We start from the raw sequence: 19,323 nt of genomic DNA on the forward strand, positions 1-19,323 counted from the left end.
AAATGTTACTGTAGTAACTGATCACTCTGTAAACTTAAGTCAGAACTTCAGACACTTTAAAAAAGGAACAAATAAAAGCCTTAATAAATTTTAAGCTAAATAGTGAGATTTTCATTTTGTGTGCTTCCATTAAAGGACTAAGATCTATTGCAGCATATACTGACAATGTGAAACTTCGTATTCACTTAAATTGTTCCCCTTTTCTTTCCTTCTGATCGTTTTGGTTGTGTCCACATATAAATTTCATGTAACTCAGTTAAAACACAGATCCTTTGTGGGGATTTACTTTGACTAAAAGGTAAATTGCTTCAGTTTAATTTAAATCTGAAATTAACTTGGTATAAATTAAAGTCAATATACTCCCTCTTCTTTCTGGATATTTTAATGACACTTTTCTCAAAAGCATTTAATTCTATATGTGGGCAAACCCTGAAACAAAAAGAAAGGTAAGCAGAAAATAAGGTTGTCATTTTCACCCCTTAGCATGCATTTTTACTGTTGGTTAAGATCAAGCCCAAATCTGTGCCAAAGACCACAGAGTGCCATCATTCAAGTTAGTACACCCTCAAGTACACCTTCATAATTCCCCAGGGCCTGAAGTGGATAAATCAGAGCATGTTTGTCAGAGCTAGCGCAGGCGCAAGTCTTCGTTTATAATTGGGTGGCTGAGTCTGGGTGGGCTGAGCCCAGTAGTCCACCAGGTCATAAGCACAGTGTAGATGCTTTGCATCAAGCTGCAGCCAGCAACATGGATGAAAACTGCGAGGTGAAGGAACTCAGCATGCTAAACACCAGTATTAGTTTTGCATGTTATAGCCTCATTATTTCACTGAATTTGGTATTGGTATCTCACATCCTACTCAGTTATTGTAGAACTTTATCCTTGCTCACAGCAAATTCCAGTACCGCAAGGTCAGTAGTACAAGAGACCTTCAAGTTTTCTTGTGTGTCTAAAGGGTACATGTCTAAAATCTGACTTCCAGATAGTCTAAAAGATTTAAGGTGTGACAGCTGAGATTGTAATGTGTGACTTTGATAGATTTCCATCTGTGAGATACATTTTATGTACATTTTCAAACAAAAAATAGGAATTAAAAAGTACTGTACCATAGGAGTACAAGAATAGGCCTTGATATGTACTGTCAGATCTCCCTTAATTTTGGGCCACTGGCCTCAAGCTGTAGATTTATCTAGAGTCTTCCATGTAAGGCTAAGTCTTCTATTTTGAGTTAAATCAGAGAGAGAGAGCTGCAGAAGTCTCTTCATTTTGTACCTCTTCTCTTGATTCTACAGTTTTTTACAGAGGATTGTTTACATATGAGTGCAGTTCTTTGTTTGCTGGTGGTACTCACATTAATGGAACTTTGGAAAGAGCTGAAGCCAACTTTTTTATTGCTTCTGACACCCCTGTATTCGCTGTGTAATTCTTAGTGGAAGAAGGTTATTGGGAAGACTGTTTAGTTTATATGCTGGAACACATTATCTTGTAATTGAATGATGCGGCCCAACTGGTAAAAGCGGATACAAATTATTTAGTCAAAGCAGCCAGTTTCATTTTTTTGGTTAGAGATTGTCCAGTTTTTTAATTTAAATAATTTCTAATTGTATACATTTTTCCAGTAAAATTGTTAAGCCTATTTTTATTATCTCACTCTTTTATTTATAGGTCCTTTGGCAGAGGTTGCAAGCTAATTTAATTTTTTTTATTAAGTTATTATTGTGTGGGTAATTCCTATTTGCTGCTTACTTCATAATGTTGATTTTAACTAAATCTTTACAAATTGATAATTAGTAGCACAGGTGACAGCAGAAGTATTTTGAATCTTTATTAAAGTCCATCTCTGCTTCAGGTTTATGTCCGGTTAAGGCCATTCTTCAGAGAATTCCTGGAACGTATGTCTCAGATTTATGAGGTAAGAATAATTAGATACTACCTTTGAATTTCCTTTTTACATTATATTCACATATTTATATCTAAAATAATTACTTTTTCCCCTTCAATCTGTAGATCATTCTTTTTACTGCTTCTAAGAAGGTGTATGCAGACAAGTTACTGAACATACTAGACCCTAAAAAGCAACTGGTCAGGTAAAAATAAAAAATTGTGAACATACCTGTTGTAAGCAATCAAATTAGTTTTCCTAACAAATGTAATGAAGAAATTGATGATGACATGTTCTTTGTTGCAGTGTGTCTCACTAAACTGACTCCTTATGTTTATATCTAGTTTGTCTAAGAGTAAGAGAAAAATGAAATGAAATGATTGAACTATTGTCTTGGTGATAAGATAAATAGCTTTACATTGCACCCTGTGGCCTAAAAGCTTACCCATTAATTTTTTGTAGCATATTAGAATTTCACTGAAATTCACTGAAAATGACCTCTTGGGTATCAAAAGTATGTTTCAGCTGCTTTTGAATACATATATTGAATAAAGAAAATGAACTTTTTTGATAGAAGATTAGATTACTCTTAAACTACTGAAATTTGATTTACTATTTATAAATTATGAATTATATAGTTATCTTCACAGTCAACATTTTTATTTCTTATTCAATCACAAAATTTTTTTTGTGATTTTTGAAGCAAAGTTGTTTTGATTTTTCATTTCTTGTCTTTTTTTTCTAATGCTGAGGTTTGTTTGAAAGGGATTGGCATTTCTCAAGAACTGTTCCTTAAGACATAAGGAAATTATATGGGATGAGACTCTTTCTGTTATTTTCATGTGGAAGGGGGACTGTTAGGTGAGAAAATTGAAACAAAAGAGGGAATTTCTCAGGGATTCATCCTAAATGGGCTATTCCAAGGGAGGGAAGTAAACAAGTGTACTTCGTTGTGGTCAGGACTGTATAGATTCTGTATTTGGGAGGTCATTGGTAAAGTGCTTCTCTGCATCATTTTATTTTAATATCATTGAGTGAAAACTTGGTTTTATTTAAATGTATAATAAAATTACCATTTTGACTGAGATAATGATTCATCTGTTGTTTTCACTCAACAGTTTAGGAACATCATAACTCATTTTTATTAAGAGCATAAAGATAAACTGTCACTATTTTTAATCCACATGATTGCTATGCTTAAAACATAGTATTGTAACAGCAAATGCTTATATTTTATCTAATTGGTATTTGTACTGAAGTCAGTACAGCATAAAGCACTAATATCATTTATCAGAAGCACTGCAGGGCAGGAACACTGTTACTGCTTGTTTTTATGTGGCACAGCAGAACCCTGGTTTCGTATTGATAAACTCATTTGCTACTGTGTTTTGAACAGGCAAACAAAACTAGACTTTCAAAGTTAGAAATGCACAATCATTGGAATATCTGAGCCTGTCTGAATCACAAAGCCAAACAGGATGTATGAACAAGTATGATATTTGCACTTAAAGAAAACGAGTCAAAGTGTGCATCTGTAGCACTGAAAATATTTCTGCAAGAACCTAATACGTATGATTCAGGACGGCAATTTTAAATGCATTGGGAACAGGAAAAATATAATAAAAAGTACAGCCAAACAGTATTCTAAGAATTTGCAGATGGATTCTCATGTGATTCATGAATTTACTTGTGATTCATGTGCCACTGAAAGCTGACATCAAGGCATGATTAGTTTTGACATTAGCCTAAAGGTAGACTTGTCAGGCACTCCACACGTATGACTCAGAATCTATATATAAATTCATTCGCTGCTGAAGCATCAGCTTATTTTCCTCCATAGCAACATTAGGAGCTCAACCCCTTTATGAAATTATGCATACTATGTACAGCTTCTAAAAACTTCACTTAAAAATATGAGCAGCCTTAAAGAGACTGCATTGTAACATGAAAATGTAAAACTCAAAATCTGTCTAGTTCACAGTTTATTTTTAAATTGTATTTACAGTTGATATTCAATGAAATTTCAGTTTTATTCACAATATTTTTCTGAGCTTTTTTATTCTATCCAAACATTTATTATGTATTTCTTCTGTAATAAATTAAAAGGGAGCAGACTAATTAGAAAGGAAGAAGTTGATGGAATGTTTTGGCCTCAAGGCTTTTTTCAAGCTCTAACAACTGAAATAGGTTAATTGCAAACGGAGGTAACATAAAAAGGAAACCATTTTTTCTGATACTTTCTATTCTAGCATGCAATGGCATAGGGAGGCTATGTACTCTAATGGTTAGAACAAAATAAAGGGAACCAGCCTAATAAATGGGTTTCAGTGCAGGCATAATCTCTGAGTTTGGGGCCTTGCAAAATGATTTGAGCATTTGGGTGTCTTTGTCAACCCATCTGGAAAAATCATTAGAAAGCAAGATCCTGTTGACAGCTATTTGTTAAATCTAAGTTGAGTTTTTCTGGTTAAACAGAATACAAAAACAAACAACTGCCTGCAGAAGTAGATTACTATAATATCTCCTTAACTAGTAATTTTAATAGTAAAAAGCTCAAAAGAGAGATCCTATTTATAGATGAAACAGTTCTTGAAAAAGTGAAATAGATCAGAAGAAAAAACTTGGATAATATTTAGAAAAATTTCCTTTTCCCTATACAATATAGATTTTGTAATTGGTCTCATTAATTAGTATTTTAATTTAATCACAGGCATCGACTTTTCCGTGAGCATTGTGTTTGTGTACAAGGAAACTACATAAAGGATTTAAACATTCTTGGTAGAGATCTTTCAAAAACGATCATAATTGACAATTCACCACAAGCCTTTGCCTATCAGGTATGTAAGTTGCTATCATCAAACTTTAGATATGGCAATAAACTTTCTGGAGGAACACAGTGGAAGCTTATATTTTGATTTAACTTTGTACTAAAGTTTTATACATAACTTTGTGTTTAATTTTACAAAGAAACCCTTTAGCAAATCACTCAGTTTTTTGCTCTTGTTATTTTTATGAAGAGCTGATCAAGAGCAAAGTAAGTTACTTATTATATGGACAGGCTTATGTCAGTTTTATTTCTCATTCACCTTTTATAAAGAAACTACCAGTCTGCTAAGACAGTTGCTTGGACTCTATTGCATTTAGATGTTTAGATTTACTTAGATGTTTGAGTTAAACCCTGTGCTTTAGATTTATTCCAGAAGTGTGCTATGTAACTATTCCAGCTAATCTTGTTATATAGACAAGGGAGTGCAGAATGTGATCTCTAATGTCTTATCTACGTTAAAGAACAAAACCCTCAAAAACCTGCCTGACCTAGCTTCATGTGCATGCATAAACTACAGCCAGTATACAGGTAGTATCTGTGAGTGTTTTAACGTGAAGTTTTCTCAATATACCAATGCTGCTTTTTGGTTCAGCAGAACTTTTAGAACTCGATATTTCAGCTTTGATGTGGAAATTTTTGCAATGATTTATGCAAAGGAAGGAGATATTTTATAAGTTAATTTTAATACAAAATTTAGAGCAAAAATACATATTAAGAAACACTAGCTTGGAAATATTTTTTCCCCAAAATGCTATTTCACAAGTCATATTTTCAGATAAATTCAGTATAATAATTAACTACACATGATTTTACTTTAGCTTTCAAATGGAATTCCTATAGAAAGCTGGTTCATGGATAAAAATGACAATGAACTCCTAAAATTGATTCCGTTTTTGGAGAAACTTGTAGAGCTGGTAAGTATTTCCTTTATTTGGCCTCTCCTTTTCCTAATATGTTACAATTAGCTCTTCTAAGCATTTTCACATATTTTAAGTTCTGATTCACTGAGATTTAGACTGCTATAAGTCATATACATCTCTTTTTGAAAATATTACTCTGAGCAGTAATACAAAGTATGTACCATGACTACTATGCCTTTAATAAAGAATTGGAGCATTCTGACATTAGTTATGAAATTGAATGTCTATAGGAATTTAGGTTAAATAGCACTTGTAGTTGGCTGTGTTGTATGCCTTTATTTTTTAAATGGAAATAGCTGTACTCCAAAGTTGTGAATGTTATTTAGTTATTTTTGTAAGCCTCTGGTAATTATAAATATGCACGGATTATATTTTGTTATATTAAATTTTTGTTATATTAAAATACTGATGTTAGAATCTTGTTAAAATCTGAGTTTTAGATACATTCATTCTTTTAAAACCTACAATTTTATTTCTTCCTACAGAATGAAGATGTCCGACCTCACATCAGAGACAGATTTCGTTTGCATGACTTGCTACCCCCAGATTAAAGCCTTTTGTCTAATTACTGAAGGGGGAGAAAATGCAGGACCCTTTTGGACTAAAACAAAAACATTGCCATTACTGTTGAAATTTTGCATTTTTGTACCCCGTCTTGCTTTTCTTATCTTTGGTGCCCAACAATAATCAAGGGTTACAGAAAGAGACTTTATATATCTGAGATTGAATACATACAGTACAATACAGTACAACACAGTAGGTAGGCTAGAACAGAAAAGTCTTTAGAACTAGTGCAACTCCAATGAATTTTTTTTATGTACAGGACATCTGCAGTTTATAAAGAATTCTGTTTCTGCCACCAGCAGTTTGACCTGTAGAAACACAGGATTTTATGATATAACAGAGATTGAAAATGGACTCTTATTTTCTCTCTGTTCGGTGCTCTAAGTGGGTTTGTAGCCACTTTTCTGTTACTTTAAGATTCTCATTTCAACAGGAATGGCCAGTAAAAGTTGTTTTATTTTTTCCTGTTAAGGTTTATAACCTTTTTACATTTTTGACCTGTATTAGATTAGAATTTCATTATGCATTCCTTTTAGTTGAGGCGCTTCATAGTTTTTCTGGAAATAGCCAAATTTTATTAGTTTTTTATTATACAGTTGAATGGCCGTTTTCCTGCTTTGTCTGCCTGCATACTGTATATTTGTTTAAAAATATTCTCTAGTTTTAGTCCATGTAAGTTTCATTTAGAAAAAAAAAACTGCATTTATATTTTGTTTCTGTAATATTCTACTGTAGTTGAAATCTTTTCAAAAATCAAGAGACTGGCTAGAAAAGAAGAATATAAGAATTACTAATATTCAGAATATTTAAACCATTGTGATGGCATGTACTCTGGACAGTCAATACCTTGCAGTGGCACAAACAACTGATGGACAAGGAATACCTCAGACTACACTGTGCATGCAAGTCTTGAAAGGAGAATTAGTTTGGTCATCTGTTAGGTGTGATGCAATTCAGTTACTGCTGCCTTCTGTTTCCTCCAAGAATGAAGTATTCTGCACAGTGGCTCAGTATTTTAAGATGTTTTGCATGGGCTGGTGGTACCTCTGTTACACTGTTCATTACAATCAGTTTTAAACTCTGTGTAACAGCAAAGGTACCAAACAGTAACTATGCATAATCCTGTGGTACAGTACACTCCCATGCCACCAATGCAGGCAATATGCTATCATAGTGGTTTTCTATGCTATATGGAAATAGTCTTTAAGCCTTGGTTCTCTAATGCAGCTACTACAAGAGGTTGATATTTTTATAATGGTGTGTAATCTCCTTTTCAGGAGGCTTTTTATGGAAGGTATAATTTGTAAAAGTTAGGATGCTTTGCCTCTCGACTGCATTAACATGCCACAGGCTCAGACTGTTTTTGTGTAAAAGATGTCACAGAACGGCACTTTTTCTAAAGAGAAGTTTGATATTTTGTATGCTTGTTAAGAAAGTACAGTATTGGAAATTAAAGGTGGACAACTGATAATTGAGAAGTATGTCAATTAATTTTTTATGTATATTACCTGTTTACTTGTACAATTTTATTGTACAAATTACATGCAGCTTCATTTTCAAATGAGTCCTTAAAATAAGGAAAATCTTTTTAGGAAAACATTTAATTTTTGTATTTTTGATTTTAAAAGGCATGAGTTATGTCAACTTTTTCCAGTGTATTAATGAAGATTTTAACTTTTCATCAGGTTGAGTGTTTTCTTACTATATTATCTGTTGTGTATGTAGCTAGCACATTGTGTCACTGAACTGTTTAAAAAAAATAGCATGTAGAGCAAGCCTGTTTTGTGGAAAATCCTTATTCATTAAAAAAAAAAAATCATCATGGCAGATTTTCTGCAAAAAAGTGAAAACATTTGCAATTCAGAATACTGATTTTTTTTGTATTTAAAGAAAGGTATTTTGCTTGCAGGAAAGAAATACTACAGATTCATTTTAATGAGAATCTTTTAAATGTATTTATCTTTAGGGCATCTGGGCATCTTTACGCTGTTTGTCTTATGTCTTTATTGAAATAAAATGTACATAACATTACCTTTATATATGCTTTTGCGCAGACGTGTGAACCCTGTAACCATCCCCTTTTCTTCCTGTTTTTATGTTGATAAGATGGCTCTGGAAATATTTATAGATTTTGAAAATGGTCAGCTTGTATTTGAATTGCTACATGGTTTGCCAACTATTTTTAGTTGTTTTTTAATTGTAAACCTGATCTAAGATTTTTTTTTTAATTAGTTTAATAGTGAATCCTTGTTCAGTGTGGAATTCTTCCAAATTTCTCAGAGTAATTTACATAATAGGACTGCTTTAAAATTCTCTAATCTACCAGAATGAAATCATTTTTGTTCATGGCTTTTCTCTGACTGTAAAAAGAGATTATCATCTGTTCAAATAATGTCCTTAAACACATGCGTCCTATCTTTGGCTAAAACCATTATAAAAGTGCTTTCTTTAGTTAAGGAAACCAAAGCATACATTGCACTTTACAGCTGTATCTGTGTTGTGATTATCAGATCAGTGAGGGAAATCAAAATGTAAATTGGGGGATTTAATTCTACATAGATGCACAGCAAAAATAACAGAGACTGCTTAGTAAACATATTAAATATTAATATTCTAATGTGCTGCAAGTCTGGTATTTATCATTCTGAACTTTCTTTGCAGAATGAGTCTACCTTCTTCAAAATGTAAGTTCCTAAAAATATCAAATACTCCTGACATAAATAGTCTTTGCATGAAACAAAGTTATATTTAATCAGGTTTTATTTTCAACTTACAGTTTCAAGGGTGAGACTTAACTGTTTCTCTGACATTAGTTTGGATCAAATTGTTCACTGCATCTACACCAAAACTGACGCCGATAACGATGGGAGTCTCAGCTATACATATTGCTCAAGTCTTGAATGTAGAATTGTGTTACTTAAGCAGATAATCTTGTAGCTGTATCATTTATTCTAATTTTATGTATTTTTAGAAAATACTCACAACATTCTATTTCCAAAGTTCTTCATGACTTCATTTGTGGTCTTTTCTTTGATTGTGTTATCTGTGTGTTAATTTTACATGTCCATGTATATGCTCTAAGTTTGAGCATTCTTGGTTCTGACAGCAAAATAGCTATAATATTTCATACTTACATTGACAAAATATGTGGTCAGTCTTTTTTTTTTCCCTTTAAATTGCTACGTAGGTAGAATAGCATTCATCTTGGTTTTATAGGGTTTTTTTCTCCACTTTTGATTCATTTCACCTTCCACCTTTATAGGAAAATATTTTTTCATTATTATTCGAAGGTACCCAAAAATCTGAATGTTTGAAGACCTGATCAGATGTCTCCCGAAGTGAGAGCTTTGCCAGTGAAATGCCTGCTGAGGAGACGTATCTTCTTTAAACAAAGCACTTAGATATGTTATTAAGAGTAATCAGATACGTAAGTGCTGTGCTGAGTAAGAACAGAATGCAATGCTTGCTTGAATGCCTTACTGAGGTGGTGATTCCAAGTTAGTATTCCTTTGGCAACAGGACTTTTAACAGGTTTTTCTCACTCGCTGTTAGGAGCAAGTGTCCTTTTAGGACTGCATCTTCCCCACTCCCCCCTCCCAAATCAGTCCTTTGGGACATCTGACTTAGAGGGCAATCATGCTGGTGGTGGACTGGCACAACTGAAAGGGCATCAAGCCCCGGAAGGGGATGGGGGAGAGGGACCAGGAATGAGTGGCTGAGGAAAAGGTGGAATGGATGGAAATCTGATAAACCCATCTGCCACCAGTGGAACACTTATGCGGACCCACAGTCTGAAACAGGCTTTAAGAGCAAAGCCTGTTCATTTGGTAAGGAAAGCTGCCCAGAAATGCAAAAACTTTGTTACTGTACTGAGTAAATACCCATATTCCTTTATTTCTCCTTCTGGTTCTGGCTTCCTTATAGCTGCTTTGCAAATCATACTCTTTTGTCCTTCTTTGTCTAAACCAACTTGAACCAACTACATATTGTTAATATAGTAAATTAGATCATGAGATTCATAGCTTCACAATTTAAATTAACACTAAAGAAAGTCACCGTCTATGGTAATATAGCGAATTGTGGCTACTGAACTAGTCATGTCACTCTTGCTGTCATTCCTTTTCCTTCTGACTGAGGACTGGACTGGCACTGAGCAGACCTGAATTTTGGGAATTACAAAAGTTAACTGTGCCTTCTTCCATTCCTTCATTGAAATGTGCTCCTGTTATGGACCATTCGAAGGACTTGGATAGCACATCTTTACACAGCTGAGATTTTAATGCAAAATTAATGCTTACGTAGTTGAAATTAATGTAGTACATCTAGCTAAATTATAACTTAATAGAATTCAAGAAGGCAGGGCTGGATAGTAGACATTAACAATGTACTGTCAGTTAAAAAAATTACCAGCTCTACCTACTAGTACAGTATTGCTTAGTTTGACAAGTTTGTTTCAATAGATGCAAATAGAAACTAATCATTATTATCATATTCAAATAATGTCTTCCATTTTAAGAAAAATACTAAATATTCAGTATTTTCTGGTGAAAGGACTTGTATGGATATATGTGGCAAAGCAAGCAGATGGTATCTCTGATCTGCAGTCATTCTAATTAAATCAGTCAACTCCATTATGCTTCTTAAACTAATTATCAAAAACTGATACAGAGATGAAAGAAAGAAGTCATAGTCAAATGGTCCCTAGGGATACAATGAGCTTCAGAGTCAAACAGCAGTGCACAGCTAGCTGTTCATGGCCATCTACCTCTGGAGAGGAGGTAAACGTCTTCCATTTTTAGAAGACAAATGCCTGTTTCTGGGAGGCTTGATCCATCAAAGGTGTTTCATTATTATTTTCAGGGAAGAAGATTATTTTGAAGATTGGAATAATAAGGGGCCTTAAAATCCATTCTGTGAATAGTATAAATTTGAAAAGTATTTTGCAGAACATTAAAAAAAAAAAAAAAAAGGCTTTACAGCTTAAGTGTGTAGATCCACAACAGCGTAGGCTGGTGTAATTCTAGGTGACTTTTGCCCCTATCTTTTCTTCTCTCCCTGGCCATCCGTTTATTACGCACTTCCTTGTGGCAGCCCTGATGCTCATGCAACTGCATGGTGAGCCTGCGCAGGAAGCTGATCCAGCCAAAAAAGAAAGAAAGAGGAAAAAAAGTGGTGTTGTGGCAACTAGGACTTTAGGGCTTGGCCTTAAGGCAGCTAAAGTTGCTGGGGAGTTGCAGTCTAAGCGAACGTTTGTGGGAAGACAATTATTCTGGACAAATAATTGGCACATTTAAACTCATTCAGCTGGAGAACAATGTTACTGTATATCTTGAAGAAATTAAAGGATTATTCTCAAAGATTTAATTAGGCCAAAACTGTGTCATTTTCAGATTTGTATCTTAGGTTCTTGATACTTAAATAAAATCCTAAGTGAGTCAATAAATTGCTCATGGGAAGTAGCACAGATGCATTATTTTCTTAGTTATTAGTCATAATTTTGTAATAATAAAGAAGTCTTTTCAACACTAGCAACAATTTTTTTTTTTTTGGAAGCAAACAAGGATGGCCTTCTAAAGATTAACTTCTGGAGATTTGGTTAAGCACATAACTATCTTGGTTGTCTTGACAGTGTAATGTAAAACTGTTTTGCTTTATTTTTTGATATTTGCAAAAATGTCATTGTACTGATGGGCTGAATCTTGTAAAAATTCTATTGGAAGAGAACTAATGTTCTACAAATTTGTGTTTCTTCTGCCATCATTTCTAGTATATAGAATCATAAAGATTTATATTAAATATTTATGCTCTAGCTACTGTTTTTATGATTTTTAGCTGGTATCAGCCTTCATTGAAGAATAAGCTTTTTGTAAAGCAAGACATTTCTCATGTCACTTTTCAAGCTTTAAAACTGAAGGAAAATAAATGTTGTGTATGTGTTTTTATAAAAGCTAAGGATACTGGAGGCCAAACAAGAAAAAAATAGATGTGTTTTAGGACTGAAATTGTTATAGCAGATTCATATAATATAGTCTTGCTTCAATTCTGATTTTCAATGTGATACATATTCCAGTGGATATCTTTTGTAAAAATACCACAAAGCCTGATCTGTCTCATTTTTCATTTGTTTCTCCTCCTAAGCAGAAACCTTTACACTCCAAAATGAGAATGGTTTTGTTTCCTAGGATTTAGTAGTTCCTTTGACTCAGAGAGTTAAGCTGGGCAGGGTGTTCCTCTTCCTGCCTGAATTTCCTCATTATTCCCATTTTCTAATACGAGAATAATACTTAACCATATTAATCCAAATGCTTAAATTACTTTAAATGTGCTGTGTAAATACATAGTATTTTTATAATTAACATGATCCCAATCATTGCACAGTTCTTAGTAGTTTCATAATTATCCTCGTAGCATATTAAGCTTATGAAACTGTGTTTAGACATGGTGAGGATACAACTTATTATATATTGATCTATAATTATGTCTCTTGTTATTTCTACTGCCCAGTAAATGGGTAATAACAGGAAAAAAAGATAAATTTGGAAGGCATTTTCTTCTAACTAATATAGATCATAAGAAGCTCTTCCACTTGTTACATGAAAGACCTATGTTCTAATTTATTGTCTTCAAGGAAATTGTCTTTCTTTTCCACTAAATCTCTCAGCTTCTCACTTAAAATAACACCTGAAAAGTAGCAGAAAACAAGAGGTTATCTCCCAGTTTTTCAGAATATATAGTCTACATATACATTCACATTGTGAGCATATATATTTCCTATTACTCTAGATTGCAAAACATTTTTCCTCTGCATAGAAAGAGCACACACAAACCTACTGGGTGCACTGAGGACAGATGGGCACAGATTATCGCATGGAGTGTACCATTCCAGTTTCTTCTAAGTCGCAAAATGTAACCCCATGAATTGTGGAGGACCTTGAGAGTGAGGGGACAGGATGGAAGAACTGAATGTAGTTTTGTCAAAGAACTCAAGTTCCTGTTAAATTATGTCTTTTTATCTCTGGGTGATGGTCTGCAGGTAGACGAATATTGCGGGAGACAGCAAGCATGTTACTAATTAACTGGTGGAAGATTCGGAGTCCTTCACGCAGAGAATGATTCCAGTACGGCTTTACTTAGTGTCTTGTCAGCCTGTGAAGTTTTAGTGGTCGTGTCATGTTTGGTGAAGGTATGGCTGAAGCTTCTTATGGTTATAGGGCAAGTATTGAAGATGGAGATCTTCCTCACTGACACTACCAATGCTGACTGACTGCTCATGGAGTGTATCCTGAAGCTTGCTTTCATGATCTCATAGCATGTCTTACTGGGCGCACTCATTTTGAGAGCTTTTATTTGGAAATGGATTTGATTTTTGACAAGGCATATAACCAACATGAGTGATTTTCCAAAATACCTAGGCCTCTGAATGTGAAAAGGGAAGAGCCCTCCTGGCAGCTGAAGTGTGGAAAACAGACTCTTGTTCTAGATGACTGAAGGTTGGAAAAGAAAACCTAGAGATTAATCTCTTGATAAATCTCTTATACCATGTTAAAGAGAAATACTGAGTCTGTCCAAAGCAATACATTCTCCCTGAAAAAGAAAAGAGGATCTACCATAAGGGTTTGCATTTCCATCAGTCTTGTAGTGGAGGTAAACGCAGCAGAGAAATCTGTAGAGAGACAAAAGAATATGCAGATCTGAAAGGGAGCATTAGTACACATCCTAAGTTTTATGTTTCACTAAAGTGAGTGTAAGATGCTTGAACAGAGGAAATGTTTCAATGATCTCCCTTCAGAAAAGGGGTCTAGTCAACAGGAGAGTGCTGTGCTGAAGTAGTAGCCTAGTGGACAAATCAGATTCTCTTAACTCCAGCAATTATTCCAAAATAGTTCAATGGTTAATATAAAAGAGAACCTGGTCCATTTAATTGATGTACTTGGATAGCTGTTTATAAAGACTTACCTTACTGGAAAAGAGCAGGAATATTTTTAACAGAGATCCAGTATGTACACTACTGGGATGGAACATTTTGAGGCTGGGTTGAATCAAGTGACATGACATTTGCATCAGTAGGTTTGGGAACAATGGTAGAGGTTTCAGGAAACTGCTTCGGACAGGCTGAAACAATCAGTAATTTTGGTGCTTTTCTGTTTTATTTCAATCAAGATTTGTGAAAGCAATGGAACTGGAAGAAAGGTGCACACCAGACTGTCTGACCACGTGACCAGAATGAACCTAAGAGAAAGACCTCAGGCTCTAAAGTACGCAAGAGAAGAAGTGACATTTATTCCTGATGTGGAGAACTCAAATCTACTTGAGTGGCCCCCATCCTCCGACTACTGCAAGGATACCAATGCAGATCTCCCACTCAGGATTTGGAGATAAGAACCTGCACAGCTCATCTGATAATAAATTCAAGGTCTAGGTTGGTGAACTGCTGCCAGATGAGTAGTTTTCTATGTGTCAATCCCAGTATGGAATTGCTTCCTGATAGAGGAAGAAGAATTTCACACCACTCTTCCTGATGATAGAGGACGTGGTGGTACGGTGGTTCAGTATGATCCATCATTATTTGGACATACAGACATCATATCTGAGACTGGAATGTCTTCTAACAGCCTTTGAGCTTAGCATCTTGAAGTGGAACTGCTGACTTTTGGAAATGCACTTCTAAAGCCACTTGTGAGAAAAAGAGAAGAAAAGATGCATTTCCTTGCAGATTTTTAGCATTTCAAAATTAGAACAGAAAGCATATCACCACCTGAAACAGGTGGTTTGGCTTAGCTGGAAAAAAGTACCTGGCAGAAGGGTACATCGTTTGTGAGTATGGCTCACACAGGAAATAACAAAGAAGGTGTTTGACATGGCATGTCATGAAATGCAAGAGCTCATGTGGCTTAAGAGAGACGAGTACTGATTTATGTTGATGGTTGGCCTGGAGTTCAATTATAAAATCAAGTTAAACAAGCCTGTAACCAGGCAGGAACACTGTCATTGCTAGTGCTAGCATTACTCAAATGTATGCTATGGCACATAATGCCAGCAGGATCCACTTTTAGAACATTCACTCTGAGACCAGAAGCTGGTCTTTATTAGCAACTTTATAAAGAGTTTGCAGCATGTATATCCTCTTATCAACCAGTGGGCTGGAGATAAGGAAAGACACCCAAATATATGCCTGAAATGCCTGGTGACCATTGCAGCAGCCTTTCAAGCTATGGAAAAACAGAGCGTCCTTGAGTTTGTAAAGATCCCATATGATAGCCACACAGGAATTTTATCAGTTTTTGCATTACTACTGTATGAAAATATGCATCATGATGGCAGTCACAGACTGACTGTTTCCCTGAGAGCAATGTAATAGTAATGTTGGCTATTGTCACCATTCTAAACTTGAACATTTAGAGGTTTAATTTTCCAAGATTTTGAATGGGTCACCAATGTCTCTTCTTCAGCATCAGAAAGTTGTTGCTGTAAAAACTCTTCTCCAAGAAGCACGCGAATTGGTTGAGTAAACTCCCAGTGGAAAATCTGATCAGATTCCCATGAGCCAGAGTTTCTGAGGCATCACAGAGTTGGGAGATGGTGATGAAGTAAACTGGATGAAGTCAATCAGTGTTTCTAGCATTTATGTATCTGATGTTATTTGACAAGGTAGAAGGAAACATACCAGCGGAAAACTAACTGGAAGAGGCTAGGCTGGATCTGCTTGCAGCTCCCAGGCACATCAGTGAGTTCGATGTTTAAACCTCAGACAAAACAGTTCTCCACTTCTAACCTCTTCCATCAGGAACATCCAAACAATATGAAGCATCAAACATCCGCTCTTGGACAGATGTCTGCTTATCTCGGACTAAATCAGAGCTCTGGAGCCATGACAGTTGCGCTCTCTATCTTGTGTGCAGAACAAACTAAAAGGACAACACAGGCTTTAGAGCATTTCAAAATAAAAAAATTCCCTGGTAGCAGTGGGGAAGAAGTTGGAGAACAGTGACAGCTTGAAACCGTAAGAGGCAAACAGTTCCTTTATAATCTGAGAGCCTGAACTGCAGCAAGGTGAAGATGTAAACCTACTTCTTTAGAAATTTCAAGCACTTAAAATACTTACCCTGGAATCTGAGAGATGTAGCTGTCTTTGCGGCATCCAGGGGGGACTGGAAGGGGTGCAGAGAGAGTCTTCACTTCTATAGATCTGCTGTTTAAAATGAATCCTCCAGCCAGTGGGATAGGAAGAGAGAATGACTTTCCAATGACAGCTGACTCTACAAAATACAAAATGCAGAATTCATTTGCTATTTGGTGTAGGAAAATCATGGCTACAACTGCGTGTGCAGCGTGACTTCACTGGAATAACTGGAGTGGAACTAAAGGCTCCCGTACAGCAGAAGTAAGGCAGCTTGGATACCTGTGGATATGTCCTGTGGCTACAGCCTTTCCCTCCACTGAGTCTGTCTTCAATCCAATTACCTATTTTTATATTTGTAGACACTGAATTTCTGTAAGGGACCTTTAGACCTCTGCTCAATTTGGTTAAAGCCAGCTGGTGAGTTTGAAGTTTTTAAGTAAAGGACACATCTATACAACTATGGTGATTGCAAGGCCATGATCCCCTAGGGAACTGAGCTAAAAATCACAGCTTAAACAGCAAGAATTATGCAGATAAATTGCAAAAGCATAATCTGGCTGCTAGACTCTCTCTGCAGCTTTATTGCAATCATACACCCATGTTTCTTCCTGATTTGCTCACGAACCTGAAAGCTGGGAACTGACTAAATCATAACCTACCTTTACTATAAACTTATACTATTATTAAAGGGATTAGGAGATAGTTTATGGCACCAGTCTGAAACAACTTTTGAAAGTATTTTTTCTTTTCTTCTCTCCCATTCTTGTTTTAAAGAACTCCCTCTCACTCCCTGAACTGAAAATAGCTGGGGGCTGAGTAGCATTCAGGTAGATGCAGGCCTTGCTAGATGAATCTAGAACACTTCTCATTAGTAAGACTTAATTATTTCTGAATAAGACTGCCTACTTAGAGCCTGTGACTTAAGTCATCTTTGTTCTGCCTGTTCTGTTTTTATTTCTGAGTTAGGAATAGGAAGAACAGAAAGTCATTCAAATCCTGTGAATAACTTTTCTTGGCTCTGTTAAGGGTAGGAAACAGACACACAGCTATTAGCCATATTTGTTCAGATCCAGTGAGCTTTCATTTATAATCATTGCAAGGCATCCTAGAAGAGAAATGTCTAAGATGTGCAGGAAGTTATGTAACTTCTGTTGGACAGCTTCCCTAGAAACCTTAAAAAGTTCCCTAGAAGTGATACCAGAATACACTGTATTATTGTACTAGGCAATATATGATGCACCAAAAAACTGTGTACTGCATGTAAAGATCAGTTCTTGGTCTTGGGATCACAGCATTATGTACATTTATTGTCAGATAGGGGGCATAATGTTTGAATCATGGACATTTTTGTACTGAGAATGCCTATCAGAAATCAAAGAGATTCCGTTGCTGAAGGAAATGATATGAAAAGCCTGGGAATAATTTATTAATTATCTACAGCTATTTAAAATTATGGACCTGTAATTTGCAAGCATGAGATAAATCATACAATCTACAGTGGCACAATCTGATTGAATTGAAACTGAAGTAGGTTTGTTGTAGCATCCCAATTCTGGCATCTCTGATGCCAGAATAAAGACTGCTCTTTATCAAATATTTTATATTTTATTTCCAGCCTTTCTAAAGAAGCAAAATTGGAAAAATATCAGACAGAAAAACTGTCACATCACCCAGTTGATCATTTGCAAGGTTTGATCATCTGGATTTGTGGCTCCTGTTCCTTGGCTAATCTCAAATGTATCTATAATTTAAAAATGAATCCAACATTGCAACAGAAGCATGATGTTTCTAGGAAGACTACATCAAAGATAGTACAGCAGTGTTTTTAAGGTAGCACACGCAAGTCTCTCAGCAAATTGAAAGGGATGTTGTCAAGGTATCTGAATGTGATGTTAATCTTCATGTTGCTACTATAAACATTATTAAATAACATACATCCCAGAATGCTTTAAAATAACCAAATTCATAAAATCAAGCAATTCTGTGTGGAAAAATGACAAATATTTAACACACCAGTGCAGCTAACATGTTAAGAAGGGAAAACTAGAATCTGAGTAAGTGTAAATTCTCAGAATTTAAGAAGGCTGATACTGTTGCTCAGTTTGGATTCAGAGGAGGTGTGAGGCCTGGAACCGAGACCTTGCAGATGACGGCACCTGCAGACGCGCGGTAGCTGACATACTTTTTCCGAGACAGCGTTGAACAAAGGCTGCGAGCACTGTCATTAACCATCACCAGATCCCCCAGCACCTGAGTAATATTTGAGTGTCTTTCATCCCAAAAGAAAAACAGTGTTGCCATGCTTAGTCTTTTTGTATCCTGTCACTTTGTAAAACAAAGGAATTGCAGCAGTCAACATTTGGGGTGTTCTATTTTGTTTTTTCATTTTGTTCTGTTTGAATAGTGTATTAATATTTATAATGGGTAAAGAATCTTCAAAAAGTGTGTTTCTTGCTCTTTCTTTCCTAAGATAAGGAAATAAATTCAGACCAGGTGTGAGGGTAATTCCTAAATGTAGTCCCTGATATGCATTTCAATATATTGACCGACTTTTTTCCCTTTTTGTTATCTTAAGCTTTCTCCCCTCCCCATTTCTATATATTCTATTTCTAGTGTATGTTTCTTATCTATTTTTAAGAATCAATACATACAAACCTAATAAAAATATGCCTGAAAGAGACATAATGTTTCTTTCCCCTCATACACCGGCCGGTCTGCAGTACCAGAAGATGAAGCCTAAGTAAATGAGGGGTAAGAGCTGCAGTGTCAGGTGGCAAAGTTTACCGTGCATGAGGCCAGTTCCTAGAAGCTTATGATTTGCTGCTGTATTTTTTATGTTGTTAACATATTTATGTTTTAGCTCTGCCATCTGCAGAGGGTGCGAGGAATTATCTCGGGGCTGTCACAAGCCTGGTCTTTGTTAGGGTAAAAGTTTTCAGATGTGGGGCAGACCATGGGGACTCCCAGGCTCTCTGCAGGATAATCCTTGTACCGAATGGTTCTGTCAGT

At 35.5% G+C, this 19,323-nt stretch overlaps 1 protein-coding gene across 1 annotated transcript in view; it reads left to right on the forward strand.

The window, feature by feature from the left end:
• CTDSPL2 (CTD small phosphatase like 2) overlaps window positions 1–9,197 on the forward strand; it is a 45,661-nt gene extending 36,464 nt beyond the window's left edge. Inside the window, exons 9-13 of the mRNA XM_064517799.1 lie at window positions 1,851–1,913; window positions 2,009–2,088; window positions 4,594–4,720; window positions 5,529–5,624; window positions 6,116–9,197. Of these exons, the coding sequence (XP_064373869.1) occupies window positions 1,851–1,913; window positions 2,009–2,088; window positions 4,594–4,720; window positions 5,529–5,624; window positions 6,116–6,181 (432 nt within the window). The 3' untranslated portion in view covers window positions 6,182–9,197. The remainder of the gene's footprint in view (window positions 1–1,850; window positions 1,914–2,008; window positions 2,089–4,593; window positions 4,721–5,528; window positions 5,625–6,115) is intronic.
• The last annotated feature ends 10,126 nt before the right edge of the window (window positions 9,198–19,323 follow it).

The sequence above is a fragment of the Dromaius novaehollandiae genome, chromosome 10 (genome assembly GCF_036370855.1).
Source record: "Dromaius novaehollandiae isolate bDroNov1 chromosome 10, bDroNov1.hap1, whole genome shotgun sequence".
Classification (NCBI taxonomy): Eukaryota; Metazoa; Chordata; class Aves; order Casuariiformes; family Dromaiidae; genus Dromaius; species Dromaius novaehollandiae.